At 42.9% G+C, this 17465-nt stretch overlaps 1 protein-coding gene across 2 annotated transcripts in view; it reads left to right on the top strand.

The window, feature by feature from the left end:
• LOC119744921 overlaps positions 1 to 17138 on the top strand; it is a 29384-nt gene extending 12246 nt beyond the window's left edge. For both annotated transcript variants that reach the window (XM_038221122.1, XM_038221123.1), the window contains exons 12-24: positions 696 to 801; positions 1730 to 1822; positions 2995 to 3149; positions 3890 to 3922; positions 4830 to 5001; positions 6243 to 6341; positions 7370 to 7474; positions 8252 to 8341; positions 12306 to 12375; positions 12522 to 12757; positions 13018 to 13421; positions 14747 to 14886; positions 16732 to 17138. In XM_038221122.1, coding sequence (XP_038077050.1) covers positions 696 to 801; positions 1730 to 1822; positions 2995 to 3149; positions 3890 to 3922; positions 4830 to 5001; positions 6243 to 6341; positions 7370 to 7474; positions 8252 to 8341; positions 12306 to 12375; positions 12522 to 12757; positions 13018 to 13421; positions 14747 to 14886; positions 16732 to 16895 — 1867 coding nt within the window. In that variant the 3' untranslated portion in view covers positions 16896 to 17138. The remainder of the gene's footprint in view (positions 1 to 695; positions 802 to 1729; positions 1823 to 2994; positions 3150 to 3889; positions 3923 to 4829; positions 5002 to 6242; positions 6342 to 7369; positions 7475 to 8251; positions 8342 to 12305; positions 12376 to 12521; positions 12758 to 13017; positions 13422 to 14746; positions 14887 to 16731) is intronic.
• Positions 17139 to 17465: the final 327 nt, after the last annotated feature.

Below are 17465 nucleotides of genomic sequence, written 5' to 3'. Positions count from 1 at the left end.
CGATGCACAGCCCTACACCTTTGTGACATCACAAATTTGTAATACAGTTGTAATACAATTGTTACAGTTGTAATACAGTTGTAGTACAGTTGTAGTACAGTTGTAGTACAATTGTAGTACAGTTGTAATAGAGTTGTAATACAGTTGTAATACAGTTGTAATACAATTGTAGTACAGTTGTAATACAGTTGTAATACAGTTGTAACACTGACTCTTTTCTTTTTTTAATGCATCTTTCAGAGGAGAGACAACTGATTGGCATTTGACCAATGCACAGTCCTACACCTTTGTGACATCACAAATTTGTAATACAGTTGTAATACAGTTGTAATACAATTGTAGTACAGTTGTAATACAGTTGTAACACTGACTCTTTTCTTTTTCAAATACATCTTTCAGAGGAGAGACAACTGATTGGCATTTGACCAATGCACAGTCCTACACCTTTGTGACATCACAAAGTTGTAATACAGTTGTAGTACAATTGTAGTACAGTTGTAATACAGCTGTAATACAGTTGTAACACTGACTCTTCTCTTTTTTTAATGCATCTTTCAGAGGAGAGACAACTGATTGGCATTTGACCGATGCACAGCCCTACACCTTTGTGACATCACAAATTTGTAATACAGTTGTAATACAGTTGTAATACAGTTGTAACATTGACTCTTTTCTTTTTTTAATGCATCTTTCAGAGGAGAGACATCTGATTGGCATTTGACCCTGCCCTACTTCAACATGTCCGAACTTCCCCTGCAGAAGATCATCCAGCTCTGCCCAAAGCCATACACGGCATTCGAGGTGGGTAACAAGAATTACGATTAACTCATGCATATTCATGAACCAGTGCGCTAGTTTTTAGTGTTCCATATTCAGGCGTATTTCAAATAACTGATGAACCCAGCCTTGTAAAATGCTTCCAAATTTAATGACAGATTTCCTTTTATTATTTTGAAGCACGTTATATTTTTTTTTGGGGGGGGGAGAGAATTTGATATGAAAAGAACTATCTAGAAATGCTGTTGTGATTTAACCCATGGACCACACCGCAGGGTGATGCACATCCTAGACTGTCATGTTTTTCCACTTGTACTGCGCCAAAACATCCCTAAATCCCCACCCCCCTAACAAATTCCCTCACACCTAGCTGTGACCCAGCACCAACCCTACCTATTACCCCACCTCACCCTTATTACTTACCCTTCATACTCTTTTTGTTCAGGATGAGGAGATCGTATCTGGAGCCGGTTCAGGAATGATTCATTACTTGGACTGGGCCCAGAGATCCCCCTCCCCAACCCCACCCTCACCAAATTCCCTCACACCTAGCTATGACCCTACACCAACCCTACCTATTGACCCACCTCACCCTTATTACTTACCCTACGTACTCTCTTTTTGTTCGGAATGATTCATTACTTGTACTGGGCCCAACTCCCCCCCCCCCCCTCGACAAATTCCCTCACACCTAGCTGCTACCCTACACCGACCCTACCTATTACCCCACCTCACCCTTATTACTTACCCAACGTACTCTCTTTTTGTTCAGGATGAGGAGATCGTATCTGGAGCCGGTTCAAGAATGATTCATTACTTGGACTGGGCCCAACTCCCCCCCCCCCCCCACCCTCACCAAATTCCCTCACACCTAGCTGTGACCCAGCACCAACCCTACCTATTACCCCACCTCACCCTTATTACTTACCCAACGTACTCTCTTTTTGTTCAGGATGAGGAGATCGTGTCTGGAGCAGGTTCCGGAATGATCCATTATTTGGACTGGGCACTTTTTGATGAGAACAGCACTGTAGAAGTAGATCAGGTAAATAAACGCTCACCAGTGGCTCAAATGGAGTCAGAATAACAGGTGGAACTAGCAGGTGGAATCCATCAAACCCTAACAGAACTCAACCCATCAAACCCCAACGGTATGTTTTGTTGGAATCTGTCAGGATGGGGTACAGTACCCCTAAACTGACAGTGTTTTAGTACATTGGGTTGGCACACCTCCAGAATCACAGTCAGAAATTGTTTGTGCAGTTTCCCATATGGTGTTGAAATTTGCCAGAATGGGTATGGTTCAATCAAGCTAGGGAGTCAGGCTTAATAACACTAAAAAAATAGCTGATTATTGCCTTTCCCAGTTTTTGAGTGGGGGCACAAGGGGGTACAGCCTGCGCCCCTATGTCCCCTTAGGTACCCCACCTGAAGGGACATTCAAAGTTGTGAATTTCTTTTGGAAATTGGAAGAAAACAAAATCAAATTTCTTTCAGAAATCTTTGTGTTATACGTTTCTGTTGTCTTTTGTTATTACTGAGCTTTCTATTTTATTTGTCTGTAATGTCATTTTTTGTCCATGTGTTTTAAGTACACGCATATAATATTTGTTGTTTAATATTTGCTGTGATTTGTTTTGCGTTTATTCGAAATCAAGTTCAACAAAGAAATGAAATTGAACAAAATCTGCAATTACGACCTCTGTATTTTCATTGATTTCAATTTGTACATATTCATTTATTACAAAAATTTCCTGAAAAAAACGTGTAAGAATTACATAAATTCTTAATCACATGTGGAGTGCCGTGGCCTAGTGGTCTGGAGCATTGAATTTGTGGTCTGCGGGTAAGTCTGCAGGTTGTGGGTTCGAGTCCAGCCTGGGGTCATGGTGCGTGTGCCCTTGGGCAAGGCACATTGTCACTCATTGCTTCTCTCCACCCAGGAGTGAATGGGTACCAGTGAGGGCAGAGTTGGTTACTTTGAGAGGTTGATTACGGCCAAGAGCACCAAAATGGCTGCCTACCGGCCGTGTATGCTCCCCAGGGAGTTGAGAAGGTTTCAGGAGTGTTTGCCTGTTGAAACAGCTAAAATAATAATTGTAAAGTGCTTTGATACCACGTTGCGGCGTAAAAGCGCTTTGTAAATGCCTGCTATTATTATTATTATTAATCTAAACTAACATCTTTTCACCTGTCATTTCTGGGTTTTTTTTTAAGGAAACGGCAGACAGCATCTTGAAGTATTTCGTCTCCCTGGCTCCCCAGCATTGCAGCAAGGTGGTGCTGTTCTCCAAGATCTCTAGCCTTGTCAGCCCCGACAATGCCCTGACCATCCTAACCAAAGTCAAAGATACACACCAACCTGGACAACAGTAAGTGTGGGATTCCTTCTCTCTGCTGGTCCAACAGGGCTAGCGTAATGTCTCGTTTAACTGACTCGACTAACAGATGGACTGACTGACCGACTGATTCACCGACTGACAGTCTCTTGTGACCTAGACCAGCTAGATGTAAACTGGTGAATAGAGCTGGGCATTGCTCTCGAGAAGAGAAGACAGTGAGAAGAAATTACAGTTTCAGAAGTGGGAGGAAAAGCCCAGAAGAATTTCTGGGGAAAATCCATGGAATCAGGTAGGGACGCGGACTGAAAACCCAATCTACATATTAGCCCAGGAGGGATTCGAACCCGGGTCACAGCGGTGGAAAGCAAGGAAAGTACCGCTACGCCAACCTGACTCCCCAAATGTGGAATTGTGCCCTTGGGTTTTGCCCTTTACCGAGGTATTTGTATAAAGACGGTATACTCAGTATTGTAGGGTTTGGGAGAAAAATTTTAAAAGCTTACTTGGATGAAACTCAAACCAACGACCTCCTGCTTTCAAAATTCCATCTGATAACCAGTTTGGATTTTAAGCAGGAGTTCGTGGAAGCTATTACATTGCACCATGCACAGTGCTCACACTGAGCTCAAATTTAAAAAAATGACATTTTTTAACAAAGAACAATACAGTTCATCTGAAGATTTTTTTATTTGCAAACTTGAGATGCTTCATCTCCGATGGTATTAGTTTGTATCGCTTCTTCTCTGATTTTCTTTCCAATTTCGTTCCAGCGTGAACTTTGCCGGAATTCCAGGGAGATATGCGTGAGTATTCCTGAATGGAGAAGAAACCTAAATTGGCACCAAATTGATTGAGTATTGAAAAAAGGAACATTACTTAAGAGCAAATCAAGATTTCTACAGACAGTTTCAGGTGCTACAGTGAGTAACTAAAGGGAATGTACATCATTGGCTTTTGCTGTAATTTTCAGAAATGAACTATTTGAGGGGTTAGTATAATAGATCAAATATTGTTACACTGACATGTTTGAAGTTTTTTGTTCGAAAATGCTGGAAAAACCAAGAAAAACAAAAATGTTCAAGTAGTAAGGTTCCTTGACTCCACTAAAGATAAAATGTATCAATTTATAGATGCCGGAAAATTGTAAGGTAAAGGAACCAGTCTAGCTGGCCTGCACCTGTTCATGAACATGTAACCAATAGCAAACAAAATTTGGACTGAAAACAAGTGTTAAGTTGGAGCAGTAGTTGAAAAATAGTTAGGTTTTTCCAACAGTGGTTGGCCGCCCACCGTTGGAAATGTATACAAAAATACCATTTTCTTGAAATTGACTTCATACCAGGTGCCATAATTTTACAGGATGCTTTAGACTGTCATTTACCAACATCCTAGTAAGGTATTTCGTAAAAACTTGGTAGTTTTATTTGTCGATGTTTGCAAATGATGTATATTCCCTTTAAGAGCAAATCAAGATTTCTACAGACAGTTTCAGGAGCTACAGTGAGTAATAGGGTCAGTGGTATATGCAGGATTTTGCTGGCAGACAAGCCCACAATCTAGGAGATGCCAAGTATACAAACCTTTGTAATTCTTTTGAGGGGGGGTGGTATGACACCATCCTCCCCCCCCCCACCCAAATATGCTGCCTTTAGGCCAGGGTTAGGGTATTTGCCTCAAAAGAGCTTGAAGAACCCCTTTATTTCTTTGTAGTTGGGGCAATCTGGATCGTTTAGCCCTGTCTGAGGTGTACCTACGCCTGGGTGACTTGGAGCAAGCAGCGACCACTCTGTGCACCCTATCCACAGAAGAGATCACCCAGCTATGCACCCAGCACTCCTCCCTGCTGCTACAAGGGGACGACCAGTTCTCACACTTGGCCCAGGTACGGTCACCAGGGGTATCGTTGGACTACTTTGCATAAACTAGTATCATGTTGCAGCTGTCTTTTGATTTTTTTTTCCCCCATTCAAATCAATGTAACCAAAGTGAGGCTGGAAGGAAAAATAGTCTGGTTTCTTTTTGCATAAAAAAAACATTATCACTCAGTACTGTTATTGGATGCAGGGAACATGACTGAAATGGTGGCAGCAGGATAATGGTGTATGGACTCGGTGCACAAGTGCCCCCTCAAAGGTTACGAAGGGAGACTTTGGGGAGACTATTTGGAGGGAGTCCGGCCTAGTGGTTAGGGTTTGTGACTAAGAGGGTCAGGGATTCAAATCCAGCTGCCTGTCATATGTTTATGTCCTTGGGCAAGCCACTTCACCTCCACTTACCTCTCTCCACCCAGGAGTATAAATGGGTACTGGCATTAGCTGGGGAGTAAACTTGCATAGACTAGCATCCCATCCAGGGGAAATGGAAATTTTCTCAGTTGTTTTATGCCAAGGAAACCAGAGTAAACATTAGCCTGATTGGGCCATATTGGCTCGAGACAGACTATTTTTTTAAAACTTTTACTGGGAGAGACATTCGAGTGCATTGCCGATTGTTTCTGGTGCTCATGCGAAGACCAGTTCTCACACTTGGCTTGGGTATGGTCACCAGGGGTCACTAGTGGACTGGTTTCTATTGGGACGGGGGTACAACACAGGGATGTAGCCCAGTCCATCACAAGTCCATCACAAGTCCAGTCACAAGTAAATCATGAGTCCAGTCACAAGTCCAGTCACAAGAAACAGTAGATGAACAATAACAAAGGAATGCCTTTGTCAAAGCTCATTTGAATTACTTGTGAGTTGAATTGGGACTGGAGGACTTGTGTAGAACGCCATGGTCCAGTGGTTTAGTGTTTGACTCAGGAACATGGTGTTTGTGCCCTTAACTACAATTGCCTCTCTCCACCCAGGAGTATAAATGGGTACCTGTGAGGGTCGAGGACCGATTGAGCGCTGATATCGGCTGCGGCGTGGCCCCATGGCCTAATGAACGGGGTAATAATTGTAAAGCGCTTTGAGATCGTTGATACGATGGAAAGCGCTATATAAACACAATTATTATTTATTCATTATTTTGTGATGGACTTGTGATGGACTTGTGATAAACTCGACTACAGACTTGAGGTTGCCAGAAATAAATGAAATAAATCAACATGCTTTTTTTACCCCCCCCCCCCCCCCCAAGTTGATACGCCAACAGGAGCCAGAAAGTCTCCTCTCTGCTTTGGTTCAACTCATTGATGAGAATACTGTCGCACTGCACACGTGCATCAAACTACTCAGGGTGAGTATTGCCTTCACATCGTCACCGTTTTGATGAAGTGACGCATCCGTCCAAAACCGAGATTTTCTGAAATCTGAGATTTTTTGGATATTCTAGCATTTTATGATGTCCTCTACATAATTACCAAATTTCAACATTCCATCGTTTGTTAATTATGCTAATTGCGTTAATTACGCTAATTGCATAAAGTGTTGAAAGTGCTTCACACAAAGTTTTTCGTTTTGACGAAGTGACGCATCTCTATGTGTCACTTAGTCTCATTGAATTTACACGTGTGCTATATTTAGAAATATGAAGCCTCCACAATTTGCATTTTGACGAAGTGACGCATCTGCGTTCTAAAATGTATACATTTTAAATACGCGCACGCGCTGTGTACAAACATATGCCTCAGTTTGTTAAGAAGTAGATTTTCCGTTTTGACGAAGTGACGGATATCTTCAGTAATTAATATCTTCTAATTAAACATGATTTTATGAACAGAGAGAAGTGTTTTTGGCTATTTAACTCCTGGACTATTTTCTAAGTTATATATTTTTCAATTCTGGGGGAGAAATGTACACAAAAATGCCAATTGAAAAATCCACCAATTTTCATCTATGTGCACAAATGTGTCTCTTCGTCAAAACGGTGACGACATGAGCCCATTAACAACTGTACTACATTGTATAACATTGTGTTTATTCACAGATAAATAACCATAAAACAGTGCTCGGACGGTTTTGTGGTACACCAAAAGGAGTTCTGGAGATCATCAGGGGTGTGAAATCTCAGCTTTAAAGCTGATTTCAGCTTTTTTTTGTTTTGGATTTCAGCTTTTTTCCTCTCACTTGGCTGTATACAAAAGTATAGGAGATTTCCAAAGTTCAGGTTTTTCACACCTTTTTCAGCTGTTTTCAGCTAATTTTTATCATTGGTCACTCACACCTCACGGGGACAAATTCTGGAAATTAGCGATTTCCTCCAGATTTTGGAGAAAAAAACTCAGTTGTTTTAAAAATGCATCCTTTCAAATTTGTTTTTGAAAGGATGAGAATGAATCGCTGACTTCGCTGGCCAACAGTCACCTCAAACGTTTCCTGGAGGAAGTGGTGTCCAGCAACCATCGTCACGGGGTGCTTCCCGGTGCTGCAGTGAGTATCAACGTACCAGGGGTGTTGTTAAGAACATTCCGTCTGTCGCAATATGAAAGGACAGGGCCCATTTTCATGGCTCTGCTTGGCGTTAGCGAAAGACCTCTTATTGTAGCCAAAAAGTCTGAGCTTACGGATTTTACGGGGTAACAAGGAATTTTGTCCAGAACTGTACTAAAGCATTACAAGAGTTAAAGGGCCACTGGGTCCTGGAACAGCCCAATTGGGCTACAAAATGCGCTTTGAACGAGATGATGTTAATCGGAAATAACATTTAAAAGTAGGATATAAACATCCACACAGGTGTCCTTTCAAAACTGGGCGTTTTTGTGTTATTCCTGTATTATGCGTGCGAGAACGAATATCAGGGTCCACTTTTGCGACCCCATAAATTCGAGCTGTTTGGATGCTAGTTGTGATTTCATTCATAAAGAATTTGCCTTTTGCGGACGTTGAAGAAACCACTTTTTTTGCGTTGGTGATTGGTCACCGTGTGCTGTTCCTGAGACACACAACGTGTATATCGTACACTGAGAATGACACGAAAAACATATTCGTACTCCGTCGTGTCCGATGTAAACAAGCAGGTTTTTTTTCGTCTTTTCTCGGGAACGGTAAGACATTAGGTTGGTTTCCTTTCAACCAGCTCTTTGAAATAGGATAAGTAAACAATCCAAAACATAAAATTTGGGGGATTTCAGGACCTAGTGCCCCTTTAAGAGGATGAATATACTTTCTATTAATCTGAGAATAAATCTGATTTGTGAATGATGACAGGAATTACTGTTGGAGATATACTTTGAGAGGTTGAAGAAAGGTATGTCTAAGGGTGCCCCCCTCCGCCAGTCGTCAAGACACACCCACATTGTGAGTATCGATCTCTGTCCGTGTCATTTGACCTGTCCATTAAGCCCTGCCCCATGGTGATTGGACCAAAATTACCATACCTCATACATATTCATGATCGAGAGTCAAATTCCTTGACCTGTCCATTAAGCCCTGCCCCATGGTGATTTGACCAAAATTGCTATATCTCATACATATTCATGATCGAGAGTCAAATTCCTTGACCTGTCCATTAAGCCCTGCCCCATGGATGATTGGACCACAATTACCATACCTCATACATATTCATGATCGAGAGTCAAATTCCTTGACCTGTCCATTAAGCCCTGCCCCATGGATGATTGGACCACAATTACCATACCTCATACATATTCATGATCGAGAGTCAAATTCCTTGACCTGTCCATTAAGCCCAGTGTTGGAGGTCTCGAGGCCGGCCTCGGCCTCGAGGCCGGCCTCGAGGCCGATTTTCATGGCCTCGGCCTCGGCCTTGGCCTCGGAGGTGCAATGCCTCGGCCTTGGCCTCGGCCTCTGAGCCTTCTGGCCTCGGCGAATCGGTCGAGGCCGGCTCGAGGCCGCCTATTTTGATGTGTTTTCTATTCTAATTAATTTTATTTGTTTACCGTATCAAACCCTCCAGATTCTGCCGCAGTGGGTTCCGTGAAACGAACGCATACAATGTATACGCACGAATGAACTGGAAATAGTTGCATTATACGTACTCACGTACGTAGCATCTTCGCCTAGCCTGCGCTTCGGCTTTCCAAGTGCGTGCAAGCATTATAACTGTTACCGCGTGCCAGACTACATAAGTCTGGCACCATTCCCATTTGCGTACAATAACATGTGGTAGTAGACTAGTCTGGTCGCAGTGTTGTACAAAATTTTCTCGTTTCGCCTCTGTACCCCGACCTTTAAAAATAATTTGCGGCAAGGTGCGGCAAGCTTAATCATTTCTTTTCATAGGCCACTGTTTCAGTAAAAGTCTGAACTTTGTGGGTACGATCGTGTGTAGAAGTCCGTACCATTTTCCCCCCATAAAGATATGATAAAAACAATTACGATTTATCAAGTAGATTTTATTTTTACTCGGCAATTTCAATGAAAGTTCCGGCTCACACGGTAATGTTTGGTGCAAATGGTCAATATGGAAAGCGCGATTTCAGAATTCGTTTTTCCATCCAAATGAATGCAAAGTTCTGAATGAATGTTTTAATAATAAAGGTCAGTATTCCTCGTGCTACCAGGATACTTTTTTTGTATTTTTAGAGCCATGTTGGTACTTATTACATGTATAAGCACGGTTTGAAATTGACTAATTTTTGCGTGGTTACAGATATACGGCTAAAACCTCTGGAATCCCTACCTCTTGCCATGATCTTAAAATTCTTCGAAGCCATTGGATTCAAATCGGATGATCCGAGAATTCATGGTCATTTTGATGAACTGAGTGAGTGATATCATGCACCCATGTTCCGTGTTACTTGGAGCGGGATTGGCCATTGCCAGACTTTGTCTGGTACCGCGGTATTATAACGGTGATAATGCGTGGACACTTATCCCGTTGTACGAGCGGGATTGGAACTATGCTTTGCCCGTGCGTAACGGCGGGCCGTCTGGCATTGTCTGGTCGCATCGCGGTGTTTGCTCGGGCGCGCGCCTGGACAGTGCGAAAGTCGGGGGGGGGGGGGTCGTAACTTTTTGGTTATGAGTGGTAAAAACCTGACTCAAAAATCAAGTTGTTGTTTATTTAATGGGGATTCCTATGATATTAAGCATTTTGAAATGATATTTATAAGACATGCTAAAAGTAAACGATGTAAATCTTACAGAATAGAAACTCAAAAGTTGGCCATTTAAATTGTTGTATCTCCAAAGGGCAAACACCTATGAGACTGATGCAAACGCCATTGATTTGTAATGTAATTTGCTTTCAGTGATACCAAACTTGAGATTTCTTTCTTTAAAAAATTAAACTTCCTACAAGAGGAAACCCATTGCAAGCTGTAAATTTTTTAAGCCAGGCACTCCAAAACTCAGTGAATTCAACTGAAAGGATGTTAAAACTCCAACATAATCTTAGCCTTGTTTTAGTGATTTATATTTTATTACGTGTTTTGATAGCTGGCCTCGGCCTCGGCCTTGGCCTCGGAGGTGGTGGCCTCGGCCTTGGCCTTGGCCTCGTGGTTGTGGCCTCGGCCTCGGCCTTGGCCTCGGAGGTTGTGGCCTCGGCCTTGGCCTCGGCCTCGGAGGTTGTGGCCTCGACTACAACACTGATTAAGCCCTGCCCCATGGTGATTGGACCAAAATTACCATACCTCATACATATTCATGATCGATGGTCAAATTCCTTGACCTGTCCATTAAGCCCTGCCCCATGGTGATTTGACCAAAATTACCATACCTCATACATATTCATGATCGAGAGTCAAATTCTCACTGGTCTGTTCATCATCACGTGCCAGATGCTATTTTTGCTGTTTACCAAGCGTGCGCGAGTATTCATGCACAGGGTAAATACGCATGCATAGTAGACTGTGGCATGGGTTACCCGCGCGACAGTCTACTACGCGTGCTCTTTACGAAGCAATCGTGGAACCATCGCACGGATGTAGTACGCACGCGCGAACATCGCCGGAGCTACACCTGAAAAGATGGCGGCACGTAAATGTTATTAGCATTTTCCCGAGCTTAATGATGTCGAACTGGAGAATTATGTGGACAATAAAGACGCCTCCTCTACTAAAAAGTAGTCCACAATGCGATTTAAACTCTTATGAGTTACTGTATTACAAAAGTACTTGACTGTTCTGAGGTTCAGAAATGTCCTTCCGGTGAGTTGGACGAGCTTCGCTTTGGGAACTAAAAGCGACGTCACGTTTTACAGCGTGTCTGTATATGCATTCTGGGCACACAGATTCCTTGATTTAACTGGAACTTGAGCCTCTTCATGTAAGGCGACAGCAAATCTGCAGAGACTTTGCCACAAAAGCATGTACATCTCCGCAGTTCTCTGAGTGGTTCCGTCCCTCTGAGTACAAGCCAATGACCCTCAGAACCCAAACTAAATTCAAATCATATAGGTGCAGCACCAACAGATTTAGGACTAGCCCCCTGCCTTACATGACTGAGATGTTGAACAAGAAATAGTGCAATTACTCCACCATCGTCAGTGGTTAATCATTTGTCTGTTGTACTGTATTTTTAGATAACTAATTATTATTTATATCAGGCTTCCGGCGGTGAAAATAAATCAGCATATTGTATGCTTTCATAAAAAGTTGACTGAATCCGGGCATTTTTGCAGGTTCCCGCTTGATCAAGAGCATAGAAAGTCACAGTTGTCAACCACTCAACAGAGCGTAGCGCGCGCGCGTACCGTCGAACACGGAACACGCCGCGCGCATGCAGCGCGCAGAAGGCCAGGTATACGCGTACTGCTGTTAACAATTACAGTGGCAGCTTCAAAACATTTGATGTGAACGAAAAAGATGTAATGAAGACAGTGTCTTGAATTGTGCTTCTTGTGGATCAAGTCAGCCTGATATAAATAATAATAATAATATTGGATGGCTTGTTTTCAGTGGATACAAGAATATATTGCACTCGCTATGACAATATTGCACTTGCTTCGACTCGTGCAATATTGTCATAGCTCGTGCAATATATTCTTGTATCCACCTCAAAGCCATCCAATATTATATAAATATTTTATCTCCAATTTAAAAACTCTTATTATCCAATGTAAATGTAATTTCCAGGTTTTGGGGTTTTTTTTTTATAAATTTTTGTTTTAGCTGTCTTTTTATTGTACACTGTAAATGTCATGTAATTCAGCATTTTGCTGCAATATGATTTTTATGAAATAAACCAATGAACCAACTACACTTCCTATAGGGGAGCGAATATGGACCATCAACCCGAAATATACCATGTTTAATATATTTGTTGACTAACTCCCCTTGCCCATTTGTTTTCTCCCCAGTTCTTTGGACTTGGCGGGGGATGTTTCCACAAGACGCCTGAGTGGATGGACTATCTACCGCCTTTCCAAGGTATTGAGCAGTCTCTTCTTGACGATCGTATTTCTGAGATCTTCCCTGTTTCAATTGTTCCTTGCTAGTTTTGGTGTCACCTCTGTCTACAATAGCAGAGTAGTGTTTGCATGTGATGGTTGTTTTTATTATTTTTTTTCTTGCAGGACCAGAGTCGCTGACGTTCAAATGCCTGCAGGCCGTGAGTCCCAGCAACCCACGGCCCGCCAGGGGTTTCATGGGCCGCCTGCAGACCCCGATCCTGGGCAAGTTTGGAGGGGGTCAAAGGCCGAACGCGCCGGGCCAATCACAGCAGGGCAGGCCAGCAGGGGCTGATGGGAAGGGGGAGGAGGAGATCGTGTGTCCGTGCTGCTGCTGTAACGACGACTTGCTCAATATTCAGGTGAGGGACCAGAAATCCATCGAACTCAATCAAATGATTGATATCACTGATCGATAATGATAAACTGATTATTTTCAAAGGGAATCTTGGCTAGGTTCATTTTTCAGTTGAACAGGGAAATTTAGCGAAGTGAGATTTGAACCTATAACCCGCAGGCACACTGTTGATAAATATGAACCTACTACTTTCTGTCTTTTAAATTTATTGATAACCCCCCCCCCCCCAAATATTCCATTGAATCTTTATGTCTTTTCTGTCAGAGCCTCATCACCTCCCCCTGTGCTAGTCCTGCGCTGGCCAGCCGGGTCATGGGACTGATCAAAGCGGCTGCAGTGACCACACCCTCTACAACCACGCCCACTCATGCCACACCCGCTCCAGCCATGCCCACCCCAGGCGCATTCTCCCCAGCCATGCCCACCTCAGCCGCGCCCACCCCAGCCGCGCCCACCCAAGCCACGCCCACCGATGCCAAACCCATCACACCTGCCACTCCCACTAGTGCCACGCCCACCACCCTTACTTTCAGCCAGTCCCTGCAGTCGCTGGACACCGTCTGCCGGTCAGTGCTGGACCCCCAGGCTATCCTGCAGCTACTGATCAAAGAACATCCAGGGATCGTCCTCGATTACGCCCAGGACACATTCGGCAAAGACACCCAAAAGTGAGTCCTAAAAACATTTAAAGGGAAAATACAACATTTGCAAACATCAAAAAATAAAACTACCAAATCATTTTGAAATACCTTGCTGGACTGTTAGTGAATGACAGTGTAAAGCATCCTGTAAAATCATGGCACCTGGTATACTGTCATTTTCAAGAAAAGTAGTATTTTTGTATCAATTTCCAACGCTGATCGGCCCGCGATTTGGCTTTTTTTCAAATACTGGCCCCAATTGACCATCGCACTTGTTTGCAATCGATTACACACCTATGAACGGGTACAAGTCAGCTAGACTGGTTCCCTGACCTTACAATTCCCCAATGTATGTAAACTGCTCTGTTTCTTCTTAAATGGAGTCAGGGAACCAGACTACAAAAAAATGATTGTTTTTCTTGGGTTTTATAGCATTTTCGAACCCAAAACCTCAAAAAAAGTCAGTGTAACTATATTTGCTATATATTTCCAACCCCCCAATTCCATCCATTTCTGAAAATTACAGCAAAAGCAAATGATGTATATTCCCTTTAATTCATAGATACCTAAGACAGTTTACCCATTCCTATTGGTCGAGAGCCCGTCACATGGCCTGTCTTGAACGGATGATAAAGACATGGCTAGCTGGTCTTAAACACTTTACCAGTGTCACATGAAATTTGGACTCCTATGAAATCCAGTACCATGCCTTTTACCTTTGTATTGGTTGAACGTTAACAATCCTCACGCAGGCATGCGCAATGGTACCATTGAGTCAGTATTTCATAGTCCTAAATTCGCCACAGCTGTATCTGCAGAGATACAGCTGGAGTTTATAAGGCCAAAAAAAAAGTCTCCAGTTTCTGATATGCGCGCGCGTCGCCGTAGCCATGCGCGTCGGCAAAATGAAAAAGTTTTTTTTTTTTCAATAAAAAAGATGATGTCTCAAAACCGCCAAACTCACTGGTTTGACTGGAATCCTGCTGCTGCACAATTTTAACGTGTTTTTAGATGGGGTTATGATCGAGAATAAGCTTTATGTGGCCTCTCTGGACTCCCATATATTTGCACTAAGTTTAGTCAGGCACCATTTGCAGTCATCAGCCGACATTTGAAGGCGTCGCCACACCACTTTTTGGGCAAGCTCCATACCAGAAACCGAAGACTTTTTTTTTTGGCCTAACCTCTCAAGCACACATTATATTCCCTTAGTAACTTTCATTGTATTACATTGTGTTTATTCACACTAATGAATCCTTAACACCATTGAGTGAACATTTTACATTTCACCATCTGAAATGATTTTATTTTGTTTAAATTTTTTGATTTTTTTTTTTTTTTTTTTTTTTAAGATGGAAGGAGTTGCTGAAGATGCTATTGGATCGAGGAGCAGAGATGAGTCTTGCGCCTGAGGTGGGAGGAGACAGGGGCAGAGACGGAGGAGGAGAGGCGTCATCCAGCAACCAGGCCGACTATCTGCAGATTTTGACAGGTAGGGCCCAACGAGGCAGGTCAAGGGAGTGTCTGATAACCTTGTGGAACAAGGCCCATTTCCGGCATTGCAATTTGCATGCACACAGAATTGGAGCACACCTAAGAATCTGGAGGACCGCCCGATAGTCCGAAGGTTCGAAAGTCCTAATGTTTGATAGTCCGAATGCACACAATTCCCATAAGAGGGGGTTCGTTAGTCCAAAAATGAAATAAGGGTCATTAATTTAAACATTTAAAGCAATAATCCAAAGGTTCTTTAGTCCAAAGGTTCATTAGTCCGAAGGTTTGGTAGTCCGAACTTAGAATAAGGTTAATTAGTCTGAATGTTCAATAGTCTGAAACGAAAATAAGGTTCACTAGTCCGAAGGTTCATTATTTCAAATTGAAAATAAGGTGCGATAGTCCGAATCGGCAATAAGGTCCGATAGTTCGAATCGGCATTTAGGTCCGATAGTCCGAATCGACAATTATAGTCCTAATGTTAATTCGGACTATCGAACCTTATTGTCCATTCAGACTATCAAACCATATCGTCAATTCGAACTATCGGACCTTATTGTCTATCCGGACTATCGAGCCCTATCGTCTATTCGTACTATCAGACCTTCGGACTAATAACCTTCTTATGTTTTCGGACAAATGGACCCTTCGGACTATCGAACCTTCAGACTATTGAACCATCGGATTATTGAAACTTCGGACAAATGAACCTTCGGACTAATGACCCTTTGGACTAAAGAACCTTTGGACTAGCGGGTCATGAGCAGCATGGCCACTCCTATGGATGTTTCCCAAGATCTTGGGAATTCGGCCCAGGCCTTGGGAAAGCTTCGCCAAATCTATGGCTAATTAATCAGAGGTTTGGGGTAACACCATCTGAATAATACCTCTAAGTGAGTTGTGTGGTTCTGAGAAGAACCAGTTGGTTTAACTCAACGTTTCAAACAGTGTGCTCTGTTTGTCATCAGGACGAACAGAGCACACTATTTAAAATGTCTTATGTAAAGCTATGGCCAACAAGCATTTCATGTTAGTCACACAAGGTGTGAAGGCCACATAGGATCGTGTACAATTACTCAAAAAAGTGCCTACTAATTTAACGACAGAAAAAAATTGCTCGAAGTGAAGGTAGTACCGGTACCAAATACCCTGTGAAATTATTCTGCCTGAAATGGTTTCTTTTCAAAGTTCAAAGTCATTTGCACACACTTTTTTTGTACGTAAGCAAAGGAATCTAGTGACAAGACCCAAAAACTTGTGCGTGTGTTTTCTCTGTTTTCTCAAAGTAGCCACTGATCTGATACGTCAACAGCTTCCTTTTCACACTAGAGCTTCTCAACCCGGGTTGAACTCAACCCTGGGTGAAGCCAGTTTCGCCCTGAGTTGAGTTTTTGATTTTTCAACCCAGCGTTCAACCCCGCATCGTTTCACACTTGTTTCATGCAAATCAAGCTTATCGTGCTCAGTTACTACTGTTTCGAACCCTGGCAAGAATTTCAACCTGGGCTGAAAATCTCAACCCTGTTCTGGAGCAGGGTTGAGTTCAACCCGGGGCGAACTCAATCTCGGGGTTGACGCAGGGTTGACGCAGGGTTGAAAAATCAAAAACTCAACCCAGGGCGACACTGGCTTCACCCAGGGTTGAGTTCAACCCGGGTTGAGAGGCTCTAGTGTGAAAATGATGCATGTTTTCAACCCTGTGTCAACCCTGAGATTCATCTAGTGTGAAAAGGGAGTTAGTTCTTATGTACCCTGCTTGAAATTTGAGTAACTTTGTTGCTTTAAATGTAAGAATCCCACAATAACCCTTAACAATGTCTTCTATGGATTTGTTCTCCTCCAGGAGTCCTGGGTCACGTCAGTAACCTCCTGGCTCCTGAGGAGCTTCTCCGGTGTCTGCCAAGCGAGGGCTCACTCTCCTTCTTCCTGCCTTACCTCCGGCAGAGTTGCTGCCAGCAGAACGCGCAGGTGCTGCACCAACGACTGATCAAGATGCTCGCTACTTAAACTCTGGGAGTGAGGAATCCATGCTGTATTAAGACGGAATCGAAACCGAACGCTATGGCAGTTGAAATTGTGAGCTGTTGCCAGAAAAGAAGATTTAAGTCAGACTTTTTAAAGGCAGAGTGGACCATTAGCAGCTATCCAAAAAGTAACTGGCCAAAGTTATTGTTAAAAAGATTACTTTGTCAACGATATAAATGAGCCGGAGGCGAGGGTAATTATCAGCACCCAGACTCTAAGTGGTCTTAAACAGAGTGATAAATACCGACGGAGCACATATTTATTCCCATTCATAAATACCTTTTCGGTAAGAAAAAATCATATAATTCGTTCAAAACATCCCGATTTTGTTCAACAAATTCACTTTATGCTTTTTGAAACATCCCTCTTGCAAAATAATGGAGTGTTCAGCTGGCGAGTAAGATGTAAACAACCCTTTTATGGAGATTGACGCGCGCGTATCATGTTCTGCGCGATGTCGCGCAGAACGCACCTGGCGCGTTGCGTTTTGAATTTAGAACTATAAAATTCTGACTCCCTGGTAGTGTTGCGCATGCCTACGTGAGGATTGTG

The sequence above is a fragment of the Patiria miniata genome, unplaced genomic scaffold (assembly GCF_015706575.1).
Source record: "Patiria miniata isolate m_02_andy unplaced genomic scaffold, ASM1570657v1 HiC_scaffold_7, whole genome shotgun sequence".
NCBI classification, from domain to species: Eukaryota; Metazoa; Echinodermata; class Asteroidea; order Valvatida; family Asterinidae; genus Patiria; species Patiria miniata.
Note: the sequence above shows the minus strand (reverse complement) of the source record. Positions and strands in the feature narration are given on the sequence as shown.